The following is a 15,393-nucleotide window of genomic DNA, read 5'->3' as shown; positions in this document are numbered from 1 at the left end:
GTAAATGAAAATGCAAATAATTTAGAATCTAGAATTTTATTTAAAAAAAAAAAGCCTCAGCAATTCCCGACTTTTTCAGCTAACCACTGATGTCATGCCTTCCATTCTCCCTTCTATTACCTCATCCTGCTCCCTTGTCTCTGAACTCTTTTTCAAACCCTCCTTTCTCCTTCTAATGCCTACCTCCTCAGTCTTCCTGGACACTAGTGACATTATCAGTCCCTTTACATATATATCTCACTTGAATCATGCCAATTTACACCCTCAATCCCATAATAAGTACCTGCCATTTTAACTGTCCTATTCAACATTGGTCAAAAGGGTTTGGTTGAAAGAGCTTTAAGCCTCATTTCTGGTGGACTGACTCTCCTGAGAATCTCATCATCAGATACATGTAGGAGATGAAGTTAATTCTACCTCATCCGTAAAACCTAATCAACTTTGAAAAAAAATTAAATTCTTTGGGGTAACAATGGTTAGTAAAATTACATAGGTTTCAAGTGTACAATTCTATAATACATCATCTATATATCACATTGTCTGTTCACCACCCAGTAAATTCTCCTCCCATTTATTTTCAACAATTACCTGCATTTTGGATGAAGAGAGTCACAGAGGACCTGCTGAGCTGCTGTAGCATCCCTTTCCGCAAAATACCTGCAGTTGGAGGTAAAGAAAACCATAACTCCATGCATGTTGAATACATCATTTTAATCCAATTTGAGGCCATTTTGAATTCAGAGATGGACACCAGATTATCACTTGCTTCAGCTCCTCCAGAGAACAGCTTTCCAAAATTGAATTTCCCAAATATAATGACAGTAAAATAGGCTAGTTGTAAAACAAAGATTTAACAATGATTCCAGTAGCTTTGGAAATTTAATTATGAACTTTGCCATTCCCCACAGAGCCAAAGATATTCTTATTAAAAGGAGTTATAGGCAGAGGCCCCTCTGAACGCAGAAAAGCCTGGATGAAGGGACATGGTGAGAGACTGTGACAGCCAAAGGGCACAGAAAGGAAAATGACTAAAGGAGGTGATAGAGGATGTGTTTCAAATACATTTTCCTTGAAGAATATTCATGGGGTATTTGAATTCTGGGTGAATGGAAAATACAGAGCTTAGCGATATTAAAAATAAAATTTCGTTCCGGGGAGAAAGGGGCAATGAAGTTTCCTAATAAATACAAAAAGCTTACAGACTCTAAATAATAAGTCATAAAGAGTACTTCATAACAACAAATTGAAAATAAACCTATAGCACATATTTTTAATGTGACATGAATATATTTCATGCATAAATCTAAAGAATAAAACAAAGCTCTTGAATTTTCTCTCAGAAAATTTCAAACTGAAGTCAGCAAATTTGATACACGTGGCCATGATTACTAATGAAATTGAGTTTCTTTTCATATTTTTGTTAGTCATTTAGGTTTCCTCTTTCATGTCTTGCCTGTTTATATTTATTGGTCCGGTATATCTAAAAATATCCTCAAACAAATAAGACAAATAACCCTTCAGAGAATAATATAGTCCAGGATATGGACCCTTGTCACTTATGTGTCAGTTTTGGCTTATCTCTTCACTTTATGTATGGTAGCTTATCTTATGGAAGTTTTCAATTTTAATGTGTGGAATTTATTGATTTTTATTTTACAGTTTATGCCACTGAGGAGAGGGAGAGATTCAATTTTTATTTTTTTCCTAAATGGAAGGGCAATCGTCCCAGCTCTACTTACTCAAAAGCTCTTCCTTTACCCACTTATTTGTAACACTACCTTTGTCATCAAACTTTACTTTTTATTCATTCACATTACATAATAATGTAGCATTTAAAGCATTTCCTAAATTTAAAATAAAGGCAAAAATCTAGGGGGAAAATTGAGTGCCATAAAAAAATGACTGAGTAAGGATTTTTCTAGTTAAGATTGCAGAGCAGGTAAATGCTGTGCTTGCATCCTCTCAAGATCACATCAAAATCACAACCAAACCACAGAATAACCATCACTGAGAATTGCCTGCTAGCTGAACAGAAGTTCTATAACTAAGCACATACAGAAGAATTCACCATGAGACTGGTAGGAGGGGTGATGATGCAAAATGTGCTGGTCCCACACTCGCATGTGGCAGTTAGAAATTGGGAGGAATATCTCGGCTTTGGAAATCTCCCCAGAGGAGTAAGGAGGTCCCAGCCCCACACCAGGTTCCCCTACCCAGGGTTCCAGTGCTGGGAAGGGAAGTCCCCACAACTTCTGGCTGTGAAAACCAGTGGCGATTGTGGCTGAGTGAGACAGAGGGCAGCTAGAGACAGGGGGCAGCCTAGGCATTCCTCTTAAAGAGCCCATGCAAAAACCCACTCATTGATGGACTTACTGGCTCTGAGTGCCAGCGCTGGGGCAGCAGCTTGAAAGACACCAGGGACATACAGGGAGGAAATAAATTGTCTGGCTGCAGGGCGAGAGCTGGAGGGGCAGCTCTCTACCAGACAGAAGGGCTGGCAGAAGCCCTCCCTCCTCCCAGGGTGCAGACTTAGTCAGGTGCCCTATAAGAGTATCCACCAACCTGGCTAACATCATTTGCCCCACCCTGGTGATTCCTTGAGAACTTGCCCCAACCAACTTTCAGGTCTACCTAAGCCACTTCTAGTGGCTTTTCCATATAAACAGCCTGTCTTGGTTCAGGCTGTGGACTTTTCCAAAATCTCTCAAAAGTTCACAAAACCCAAACAAGCAGCATCTGGCCTCAGTGTGCACTGTACCTCTTGCTAAGAAGCCCTAAGCCTAGAAATGGTTCAACTACAACATGAGGGCACACACAACCCACACAAGGGTCACACCTGTAGCAATCGGCTCAGGTAACCAGGGAGACTGCACCACTGGGCCAATATCAAATGTACCAACATTCGTATCATAGAGGTACCAGAAGGAGATGAGAGAGAGCAAGGAATTAAAAAACTATTTGAAAAAATAATGACAGAAAATTTTCTAACCTGGTGAAGGAAATAGACATATAAGCACAGGAATCACAGAGAGTACCAAACAAGATGAACCCAAAGAAGCCCACACCAAGACACATCATAATTAAAATGCCAAAGGTTAAAGACAAAGAGAGAATCTTAAAAGCAGCAAGAGAAAAGCAGTCAGTTGCCTACAAGGGAGCTCCCATAAGAATGTCAGCTGATTTCTCAACAGAAATTGTACAGGTCACAAGGGCTTGGCATGAAATATTCAAAGTGATGAAAAGCAAGGACCTACAACCGTAATTACTCCATCCAGAAAAACTATCATTTAGAATCGAAGGACAGATAAAGAGCTCTCCAGACAATAAGATACAGGAGTTTATCACCATCAAACCAGTATTACAAGAAATTTTATAGGGACTTCTTTAAGAAGAAGAAAAAAAGGTCAAAACTATGAATAATAAAATGGCAATAACTACATACCTCTCAACAATTACTGTCAATGTAACTGGATTAAATGCTCCAATCAAAAAACATAGGGTGGCTGAACAAATAAAAGGACCCTTACATATTCTGCCTACAGGAGATTCACTTCACATTGAAAGACACACATGGACTGAAAGTAAAGGGATGGAAAAAGATAATTCATGAAAATGGAAAAAAACAAACAAAAAAGCTGGGGTAGCAATATTTACACGAGACAAAGTAGACTCTAAAACAAAGACTATAACAAAAGACAAAGAAGGAACCAGTAATCCCATCTCTCAGTATTTATCTGAAGAAACTCAAAATGTTACTTTGAGGGGACGTGTGCATCCGTATGTTCATTGCAGGGTTGTTTACAAGGGCCAAGATGTGTAGGCCACCTGGGTGTCTGTCAATGGATGAGTGGATAAAGAGTAAGTGGTATACAGTGGAATATTGGCTATGGAAGGGAATGGGTTCTTGTCATTTGCCATGGCATGGATGGACCTGGAGCATATTGTGCTGAGTGCATTATGTCAGACAGCAAAAGACAAATGCCATATGATTTCACTTACATGTGGAATATAAAGAACAAAATAAATGAACAACCAAACAGAAACAAACTCATAGATACAGAGAACATTTTGAGGGTTGCCAGATGCGCATGGGGTTGAGGGGATGGGTGAAAATGGGGAAGGGATTATGAAGCACAAATAGGTAGTTATGAAGTACACATAGGGATGTAAAGAATAGCATAAGGAATATAGTCAATAATATAACTATGTATGGTGTCAGATGGGTATTAGACTTAATGGGGCGATTACTTTGTAAATTATGTAAATGTCTAATCATGATGTTGCACACCTGAAACCAATATAATATTGTATTTCATCTGTAACTGAAAAAAAAATTTAATATTTAAAAAATGACTAAGGCTTAATTTCTTAAAAAAATACATCACTATTCTCACTAATAGGGTAGGGTCAAAGGACACAAGAACCAACTTAAAAGGACTCCCTGTGGTGTGAAAAATAATGGCCACAAATGACTCAATTTAAGCATAAAAAAGTAATGAGTCCAATTAGTTGAACAACAACTAATTCCCGAACAAGGCAACTGGAGCACCAAGTCCTCACTCTAAAAATTGGCAATGTATTTAGTGAGCATCTGCTCTGCCTAGATTTTAGAGAAATCAAAAACCATAGTTGATAAAGAAAACTGAATCTTGACAGAATTCTAGCCAACAACTACAGAAAGAATAACAGAATTAGAAATACAGTTTTTACCCAATTAATTATTGGTTCAGTGCAAATCACTGGAGTAGGAAATGATTACTGGAGGAAAACAGATAAATGGCTGATGGGGGATTTCATAATGGAGTCATCAGCTGTGAGAACTCTGATCCATCTCAGCAAAGGACTGAGAGTGGGAACACTGCAGGGCTCTGTGATGTCAACCTGAACTTCTTCAAGCCTCTGAATACCTCCAATTTTCAGGACACACAAAGGATGGGTATAAATGTAAACAGACAAATCTAGACCATGGGACTTGGAGTCTTGCACAAATTAATGATATGGCGAAGGGAGCAAAAGGAGAGGGCAGAGACAGGAGACTAATCTAAATAGGCTGGAGAGACGTAACAACTAAGTGCAATTCAGAGATCTTGTATGGAACTGGATTAGAAAAAAACAGCTATAAAAAGATTTTTGAGAGAACTGGGAAATTTGAATATGGACTGGATACAGATGACATCAAAGAATTACTGTTAATTTTGTTAGGTGTGATAATGGCATTCAGGTTAATGTAAGGTAATGTTGATGTTTTTTGGAGCTTGAGGGTGAAATGACAAACAGTGTAAGATTTTCATTAACATGCTTCTACCAAAAAAATTAGCATTACAAGCATTTATTGAATGTTTTCTTGGGGTCTTCCGGGAAGTAGCTTTTGGAAGTAATAACTCAATTTTGTCATTCCAATATGAGGACACCAGAATATTCTTTAATGCTTACCCATTCTTTATTGTACTTACTGCAAATTGTACAGTCCCAGAAGACCCATTCCTCGAAAATCTGTTTTAGGATCGTCACCTTGGAAACCGATTTCACACCATTGCTTAGAAATCCGAGATTCCAGTGGAGTATTGGGCTTCAAGAATTTCCATAACTGAAGACAAGAAAGAAAATTAGCCTGTTGGTATACATATACATACTTTTTCCTATTGGCTCAAATTTTGTAAACTACATCAGTAGGAGGAGCTTTGCAAAAGTTGAATACATGCAAATACGTTACAATTAAAGATTTGATCATCTTTCAATTATCTATCATAACAGTTCTCAAAGTATGGTCTGAAGATTACTGGAGGGATCCCATGACCTTTTCAGAAGGTCTGGGAGGTAAAAACTATTTCATAATAAAAATAATAGGTTATTTGACTTTTCACTCTCATCTTCTCGCACTGGAATTTTCTAGAGGCTGCAGGACATATGATGATGTCATCCCTCTGAAGGCAACTGAATATGTACTTTTATATTTTAGTGATTTAAATATTTCTGTTTTAATTTCTAATCAGATATATATCTTCCACAAAAGCTCTTCAGAATCCCCCCAAAATATGTAAGAGAATAAAGGGAAAGGGAGTCCAGGGAACATTTTGAGGCCATGCATTGTTCCAACCCTCACAAAATGCTCATCTTATTTTATAGCAAAACTTTGAGCAGCATTGTTAACAAAAAGAAAAGTGGATTGACTTGAGTTTTAGGACTCACTTATAACAGGGGTGAGAATAAATATCATATAATTAATAAAGGAAGATCACTAATGTTTATGAACAAACCTCAAAATATATTATCATCTTTAAGAATTACCAAAAAAATTTCAATTACAATCAATTATATATTAATAGACAAATATAAATTTTGAGGACTATGCTCTTCACTGCTTAAGAAACTGGTTCTAATTTTCAAAGATTTTGGAAAAAGATAGGTTCAACACATATCATTACTTGAGAGAGAAAGTAAGACACCACAGCTGTATAAATATGTAATGTTCTATCAGTTCTTTCTAGTAAATATAGGAGGGCATGTAAGCAAATTTACTTTTTAAAGTATTAATACTGTTTTGTATTATGTCATCTATAGATAGAGACAAATGCAAATATAAAATTTCCTTATGATTTCAGACATAATTCACCTTCTACATTGATTATTCTATGTTATATGGATTTTAAAGTTGAAGCAGAACAGTAATATGCAAACACCATGCTTTATATACTTAGTTAACTATCACATATCTGGCAGTATAAAACAATGTTCAAATACAGAAAATACTAACAAAAAAAGTTGTAATACATTAAAGTTAATTTAGGCACTAATCCAAAATTATGTATATTCAAATGATACAATAGTTTATGTTAGTGGTACAACAAGTAAATGCAACCTAAAGAGTGAGAGAAAATTTTCAAAAAAAAAGGAAAGAAAATGTATCACACTTGAGAGCAAAATATCAAACATGAGTATAAAAAAATCTCTTTTATTAGTATCCATACAAAAATTTGCCAGTGCTCTGCATTCATCAAAACAGAAAATGTTAATGGGTTCATTAGAAGAGTATTAAAAATAAAAGAAAAGGTCTCTTTTTAAAGCTTTTTAAGGAACTGAGTTAGTTACTGCCACAATAAAAAAACAAGCAAACAAAAGAAAACAGATTGTAAAGCTCATCATATTCATTTGGGTAATAATTTGATGTAATTTCAGGGTCCTATTCGGTTTTAAAATGTCTGGTTTCCCAGATGAGTGAAATCATGTGGTTCTCGGTGTTTTCTGTCTACTTATTTCATTTAGCATGATAATCTCATATGTGGGATATAAAACTGAAAGCAACAAAGGAACAAGACAAAAAAAGAAACAAAACTCATAGACACAGACAACAGTTTGGTGGTTACCAGAGGGTAACGGGGGAGGAGAGTGGTAGAAGAGGGCAAAGGGGGTCAAATATATGGTGATGGAAGGAGAACTGACTCTGAATGGTGAACACACAATGCAATATATAGATGATGTATTATAGAATTGTACACTTGAAACCTATGTAATTTATTAACCAATGTCAACCAATGTCCAACAAATTTAATTAAAAGTTACTTGGTTTCATAAAATGAGTAGAATAAAAGGGAACAAAACAAGCATTTTATTTCTACAGGTAAGTTATAAACCTCATTCATCAGGGGAATACTTAGTTTGGAGAGTAAAAAGTTTAAATAATAAAATTCTTTAAAAAGAAATTCCATTTTAATAATTTCATGTTTCATGACAGACTAGACTAATGGCTCAAAAGTGTTCTTAATTTAAGTTCTTAATCCTCTCTGCTTTAATAAGGGTCACTTTCTTGGAAAATGAAAGCTGATTATGCTAACATACATATATGAAGAACTACCATGTGCATATTTCCTGTAAGAATGCTTGAATTATTGGATTCTCTTCTAATAGATAGGTTCATCCCTGAAAAAACGTAAAAGTAAGAGGCAAGGTGCCCCTGAAGGTAAGGTCATTTCTTGCACATTGGAAGCCAACTAGAAAACCGAACTTAGGTATGGGGGGGTATTTGGTGGGGGGCTTTGAGGAGTCCGGCTGTTTGCAACTGCACTACTGGGAGTAGAATTATTACAATGCCACCTGCCAAGTGCAGGACACCGGCGCTACCAACGATGACTCCTGTGGCAGATGACAAGCCACAGATGTGGAAGCTGCACTTTCGGCGAGACTATTATCCCTCGTGGCCGGTGCTCTGTTTAATTCTACTCTCTTTGCACGAAGCCTTTACTGCAAGCTTATTTGAACACTTCTGCCTTTTTAAGGTCTGCTACAGAACAAAAAGGGCAAGCCTGCCATTCATCCACCCACTCAATCAAGAAGCAGCTTTCCAGTGAGGCCACCATGGGACTATGTCTTCTTATCAGGACAGCATCTTTTCATTCTGGGTTATATTGTTTCTATTAAGGCATGAATCTATCTAAAATTGTGCTTTTATTATTAATTTGGTTAGAAATGATCACTAGAACTGTCCATTTGAATAACTCGTATGGACAGTAATACATGAATATAAAGTGATATTATTTATTGTCATCCCAGCCTATGTTGAAATGATCATAAAATTCAGATTTTTTCATACTTTAAGAATTGAAGTAGAAACATTGAAAATGGTTTCATGTTTATAAATCAAAGCACTTGAACACTATGACAATATATTACTGAAGCCTCTAAACCAGGAGGTGGCAAACTTTGTCAAGGGCCAGACAATAAATGCTTTAGGCTTTGGTAGCCATACAGTCACTGCTGCAACTACTTAATTTTGCCATTTAGTACAAAAGCAGACAATAATACATAAATGAAGGAATGGATGTATTCCAACAAAAGTTTATTTACAAAAATGGGTGGCTGCCATATATGGCCCATAGACTTTAATTTGAAGACCCTTGTTCTGAATGATTTTATAATGGGTAACAAGGGCATTTTCACCCATTTTAAAAATGAAGAACTCTAAGCTTGGGCAGTTAAACACACACCATGGGCCAGCCTCTGGAAATACAAATGTGAACAAGACATGGTGCCTCCTTTGAAAGGTAGTGCAGTGCAGAGTGTGGAGTCCTTTCTAAGTGTGTGAGCCTGGGCAGTCACTTAACTGCCCAGCCGCAGTTTCCTCACCTGAAAAATAGGGATGATACCAATATCTCACCACAATATTATTGAGACACTTACTGTAATGATTGGCACATACTAAACACTCAGTGGGTGTTTTATTATTATCGATTTTGTTATTATCATACTTAGAATTGGAAGAAACTACAGACGAGAATAGAGACCCCACTCCTAAATTTGCTTGGGGAGGCTACCGAAGATTTCAAAATTCAATAAATAAGGATTTTTTTTTTTTAAATTAGCCTACTTTTGTGAAAATAATGAGCAACAGAGGGCACAACCTATTCTGGGTCAGGGTGAATGACAGAGCATGGCATTATACAGAGCATGTACTATACATAATGGGGATGCAGGAGAGATAGCTTAGAGAAATAAATTGGAAAGGGTCCGAAATGCATGCTAAGACGTATAGGCTTTCTGCTATCAGACATAGGGAACTGAACATTTTAACTTAGAGAATGACATGACTAGATAATGCCTCCAACAGTATTTTAGGAGATGGAACAGAGCAAGTGTTTGTGGCAAAATTAAAAGTCTATTTTAATACCCCAAGTTGGAGATAATGGCTAGAATAAGGCAGTGGGCACAGAAGACATTCAAGAGGTATTTGAGGGGATGCTAAGATTTAGTGATGTTTGTAAATGCATATCTCCAGAATTAGATTGCAAGCTGCTTAAGGGTAGAAAAAATGCTTTTCCGCAGTATCTAACACAGTAGTGGATAGTCCTGGCTTTATAAATTACTCGCTGTGTGAATCAGAGCCTGGACTGACATGTTTATAGTTTGCTCACCTCTAAAATAAAGACAACAACCATCACGTTGCCTACATCTTATAGTGGTGACAATAAAAGAATGATACTACATACATAATTAAATCATGACCACAGATAAGTCATATCACAAAAGTTCTTGACATGTATCGAATGAACTACAAAAATTCATGCATTCCCCAATATGTGTTGAAAACCTATGTGCCAGCACACATACAACAGATCAGCTAAGATGGCACATAGCAGGTACCCAAATGTCATTGAGTCAGAGGGCATCTCAGCTACTCTAATAAATTGTTCAGGTGCTTGTGGCCAGTCTGTTAATTATACCACGTCTTTTTCATTCACTTCTTATTTCCCACCTTGAGATCATTTTATTGAACACAACTAGCTCAATCATAAAATAGAAAATAATAAGGCAATAAAAGGAGATAAAGCTCAGCCAGTGGCTTAGCTAAACTTAAACAGAAGAGAAAGAGAAGAAAAACTATTGCAAACAATGAGGCTTCTTCAATTTTTAATGATGCACATCAGGTCTATCGCTAATTAGTAGACACAAATGAGTCATTTGCTTAAGTACTTACATACACAGAAAACACATACTCCTTCACATAAAAACACAACAGGATACATTTTTTAAATTACATCTTCTATTGAAAATTTTTCAATAAGATAAAGTTAAGGCAGCTAAACAAATGTTTCTTTGAAATTTGTTACTGCCTTTTTAAATTTTAGGACAGGACAAAGAAACACTCCATCTTAAAAAGCATCTATCTTCAGAAGTGAATTTATAAAACATTTCCGGTGAGCAGTTCTAAAGGTTGATTTAAATCTTTTTATCTTAATTTTTTAAATCAAAACTCAGTGTTTTGAGGTAAAGTTTTATTAATGTTTCATAATATACCATCAGATCAGATAATATTCTGAAGGTTTTGCTTTGACACACAGGAGTATTTATAACTGCATACAAGTCTTCCAGCACATTTAATATTCTAGATGTAAATCTTTACCTCGTCTTTTAGTACTCCAAGTTACATGAATAACTATTCAGCACTAAGACCTTGGGTAATTTCCCAAGAGGGCTATTGCTGTAGCAGAAATCAACTCCATGTTTGATGTCTATTAAAAGTCATAAATGAAAATCCCAGGTCACTCTTTGACAAATGCTATTTCTCCTATTGGCTTTCAACACAATTAAGCCATCTAAACTTGAGCCAAATGTGCAAGCCCACAGAAATCACCTCTGATGCTTTCTCAGATTACAAAAGAAACTTGGCTTTACATCTAAATTCTCACATGAATTTTCTAATGAAAAATTTACCTCCAACATCTGAAGAAGCAAGAACAGTAGGCTTTATTAAACCGTTTATGCCCATGTTTTACTCAGTGTCCCCATGTTCAGACCGTGCGTAGCACAGAGCAGGCACACAGTAGCTGACCTAAGCGAAGGACTGAAATGAGTTCAAGGACTAACCTTCAAAAGCATTTCCTCATGTTGGGGATTATCAGAGTCATAGGGTTCTCTGCGCAGTTTTTCCACATCTGCAATAAGATTTCTGTACCCAACGATTTGCAGAAGGCAAGCCTGAAGAGAGATTCCCAACCTAAGGTGTTCAAAACACAACAAACACACATGAAGAAAAATAAAACATGTACTTTGGCATTTGTTCACTTGCTGCATGCACAATAGGACTTTTCATATTTACTTAGGAAATTGTTCAAATAGGAGCTATCTAATAGCACAATTTTTTGCTGAAGCTCCACATAGTTGTAGAACTTGGTTTAAACTTACCTCTTAATCTGGCCTTTTCTTAAGCCACGTTACAATTGGCTTAAAAAACAAGAGAGCTCTTTGTTCAAGTGACTCGAAAGTGAGATGTAGAAAATATAGGTGATAATGGGTTCTTAGGGATGGATCGTTTAGCTCCCACCACGTGGGTATATCGGAAACACTTCAAAAGTGTGTGTGTTTGTGTGTGTGTGTGTGTGTGAGAGAGAGAGAGAGAGAGAGAGAGAGAGAGAGAGAGAGAGAGAGAGAGAGAGAGAGAGAGACAGAGAGACAGAGAGACAGAGTGACAGAGAGACAGAGAGAGACAGCCCTCAGGGGTCTGGGGTAAGAAAAATTCAAAACAACAACAACAACAAAACAACAACAAAAATACCTATGCTTGGGAACATTCCTGAAAGATGAGGCAATGCCAAGAAAAAGAACAAACTACTTTATAATATTTCTCATTCCATTCTGACTTCTTGAATTGTCTGAACACTTTTTCTTAGGGCTGAAACAAAATCTGCTTTCCTTATCACCAAGTGGTTCAAATCCTGTTCTCTGAGCAAATGTATTTCCACTTTTCCCCTACATGCCTATTGATTTCAAGACAGTGATTCTTTCTTCTAGTCTCATCTCCAGGCTTAAAAACTAAACCAAAATAAAACAAAACCCCTATTCTTTCAATTCCTTCTCACGTGACATGGTTTTCAGATGTTTTACCATCTTGCTCAGTCTTCTCTGAATGTACACTGTTTGACTAACAGGCCCTTTGCAGTATATCACAGGAACAGAAAACAATCTGGGAAGTGCAGCACACAGGATCATTACTTCCTGTGATGGGAACGCTATTTTTCTCTCCTACAACCTAGAAGGTAAAGACGGTCTCTTTCAGCAGTCACCTAACATCATAAGTTTATTAAATAGATGGCTAACTGATCACCAAAATCCTTTTTTCATATAAACTACTGTCACATAAATTATTCTCCTACACTCATTTGATGGCATTTTTAAATCTAAAGGTTCATGTTTATTTATTCTTGTTAAATTCTTTATAGTCATTCACTTTGGTGGTTCAAAATAGTTGAATGTTGGCAATTTTGATTTACTGTCTAACATGCTCCTACTCCTAATTCACTCACTGAATTTGTGGTGATGGTCATTATAAACAAGATGACAGTGTCATCATCATCTTTTTGGGAGGGGAATAAGATGTATAGAGGTTAAGTCTAAAGTTGGGGGCAATAGAGAATTCTGTCAGGATTGTATTCTTACTCCAAACACAGAGGGCAGTGTCAGATAACCCAGAATGCTAGACATAAAAAAAATTGAACGTTCAATTAAATGACACTTATAATTGCTTGTTACCATAGCACCAAAAAACTAAATCAGATATTCAAATTTAGGAAAAAGGAACAGTGGCACTGGTCACCCAGGAAATCAATGCAGGACTGAGCAGAGAGTTGATTTTGAGGGAAAGAAGAGAGTGGGAGAAATAAGAGGAAACAAGAGAAGCCAATTCAATTTTTGCTGTGGTAATTCTTACCACCAGAATAAGCCAAACTTGAAAAATAATGCAATTAAAAAAAGTGAGGTTAATAGTAGTAATGGCTTGATAAACTATAAAAGATTTCCCCTAGCCTTCTCTATTTCTTGATTTATCTTTCTAGAAAATTATTTAATTTTTAAAAATCATATTTTGCCAACATCAATCTGGAAAAAGTACTAAGATCCATATTGAGATATAAAAACACAATCTACTACCTATAAGTTTTTTTTCTAAAGGAAATCAAACAGAAAGATGGCAAGAAAATGCTCTTGAATGAAACATGACTTTCACAGCAGAGAGAGAAAAGATTTGCTATTAAATCCAAGCCAATCTTTAAATATGATTATAGATCTAATATATTCCTCAAACCCAACTGTAGTCTTAAATTTTTCGTTCAACTTAATTTACAATGGATTGCCTTTTTATCACTTTCTCAGAGAAATAAAATACATGTCAGAAGGTTTCAAAAAGACATTTAGTGCTTAATTAAATCACCTTTAATGGCTGAATAAGGAAAAGGGTGTTAATTAGTTGTGTCTGAGGAAGAATGCTATGGAGACCAGTGGAAATGGAGTTTTGTGATGAGCCCCAATTAGTAGCTAGTACCTAGAATCCCTATAAGTGACAGACACATGCAAAACGAACTCTAAAATTCCCTTCAACCACAGCTCCATGTTAGGCAATTAAAAGACTTTCTCAGTGACATCTGAAGTTCCTATGCATATCTAAAAGAAAATTTGATTGTTATCTACCTAAATTGTCTCTCAATATGTCTGCATGTAGAATTTATTCTAACCAATAGCTTTAGCCCAAATTTTTACTGAAAAAGTCCTGTTCCCAATGGAAAATGTAAAGCTAATTTTAAACGTCACGTACATTGCCAAATGCATTTTAATACTTCCAAGATGAGATGACTAAATTACAAAGTTCTAAAGTCTTCATATTAAAACCATCTCTCCCTCCCACATATGCCTGCCTTCTTGACAAGCAGGTAGGAACCATCTCCAAGGTTTTCAGCCTGTCACGAACTAAAGGAATATTCTCGATGGAGCAGAATCAGCTTGGGCACATTTACAATTTGAACTTTTAATATAAAACGCCGGCATCACACGGAGTGACTGTTGATGAATGGGTTCCCTTTATTTCATCTTCTGGTACCAAGGGCATCGATCATATTTCTTACATTCATTGCATCTCAAAGCATTAGCATAAATCACAATAGAAGTACAAAGTTACTACTATTTACAAATAGGAAAAAGATACCTTTTTTCTTTATTCTTTATCTGAAAGTCAAAATATTGCAGATGATTGTTTGGGGCTTGGGGAAGTGGCGAAATCATGTATAGAAAGAGAGAGAAAAAAAAGAGTAAAGGAGAGAGAGAGAGAGAGAGAGAGAGAGAGAGAGAGAGAGAGAGAGAGAGCTCTAGCGCCATAGAAATAATAAATATGTGGCCATGTGACTTGTTTACAAGAATAATAAACAGATTCTTACTGTGGATTTATGTCGGGGTTAATTTTTTTCAGTTCCATGATGTCTTCTATAGTTTTTTCAATAGCATCAGGGTGAACACTCACTGAAGTCTGCAGCAGCTAGAAAACATATTTCAATGAGTCCCCTTGTCATGAACACCAGTGGCTTAAGTGGGGTTTGTTTAGATAAGGGCTTCAAGTATTTGCTTAAAGCTTCTCTATGAAGATACTAAACTAAACTAAAAGTAAACATTGATTCAGTATTTAAATTCTAATAAATTTAACATTTTTAACAATGAGGATAGTGCAATTTTCCTGATTAAGTTAATAACATTAAAAAAAACTATAGGTTTTTTTATTTTAATTTTTTTTTTTACTATTTTCATCTGTTTCAAGTTCTTTATATTAAAATGTTATGTTTTCTTTTTCTCACCCAACATACCTGGTTTCCACTGCTAATGGAATTATGTCTATGATAGAGTGAAGTGCATGGCGGGAGCGGGTAAAGTCTTAAAGATGCTAAAATTAAATGATAATATTCAAGAATCTTGGAAAAAACAGCTTTCTCTTATGTGGATGCTTAATTATGTACTATAAGCTAGCATAGTGGCTTCTTTGATTTTCTTGGAAAATCTTGTGTATAAAGTTAAATAATTTGGACACTGAAGAAGAGGTATAAAAAAGGATGAATTCAACAGTGAAGAAATAAGTGCATCATACAT

General features: G+C 36.0%; 1 protein-coding gene across 4 annotated transcripts in view; it reads right to left on the bottom strand.

Moving 5' to 3' along the window:
- The window catches only part of ELMOD1 (ELMO domain containing 1), a 70,098-nt gene that overhangs the window by 8,974 nt on the left and 45,731 nt on the right, over positions 1 to 15,393 (bottom strand). For all 4 annotated transcript variants that reach the window (XM_081064218.1, XM_081064219.1, XM_081064220.1 and 1 more), the window contains exons 5-8: positions 14,694 to 14,791; positions 11,359 to 11,488; positions 5,454 to 5,587; positions 589 to 657 (exon numbers count right to left, since the gene is read on the bottom strand). In XM_081064218.1, the coding sequence (XP_080920344.1) occupies positions 589 to 657; positions 5,454 to 5,587; positions 11,359 to 11,488; positions 14,694 to 14,791 (431 nt within the window). The remainder of the gene's footprint in view (positions 1 to 588; positions 658 to 5,453; positions 5,588 to 11,358; positions 11,489 to 14,693; positions 14,792 to 15,393) is intronic.

This window comes from Rhinolophus hipposideros, assembly GCF_964194185.1.
Source record: "Rhinolophus hipposideros genome assembly, chromosome: 10".
Classification (NCBI taxonomy): Eukaryota; Metazoa; Chordata; class Mammalia; order Chiroptera; family Rhinolophidae; genus Rhinolophus; species Rhinolophus hipposideros.
Note: the sequence above shows the minus strand (reverse complement) of the source record. Positions and strands in the feature narration are given on the sequence as shown.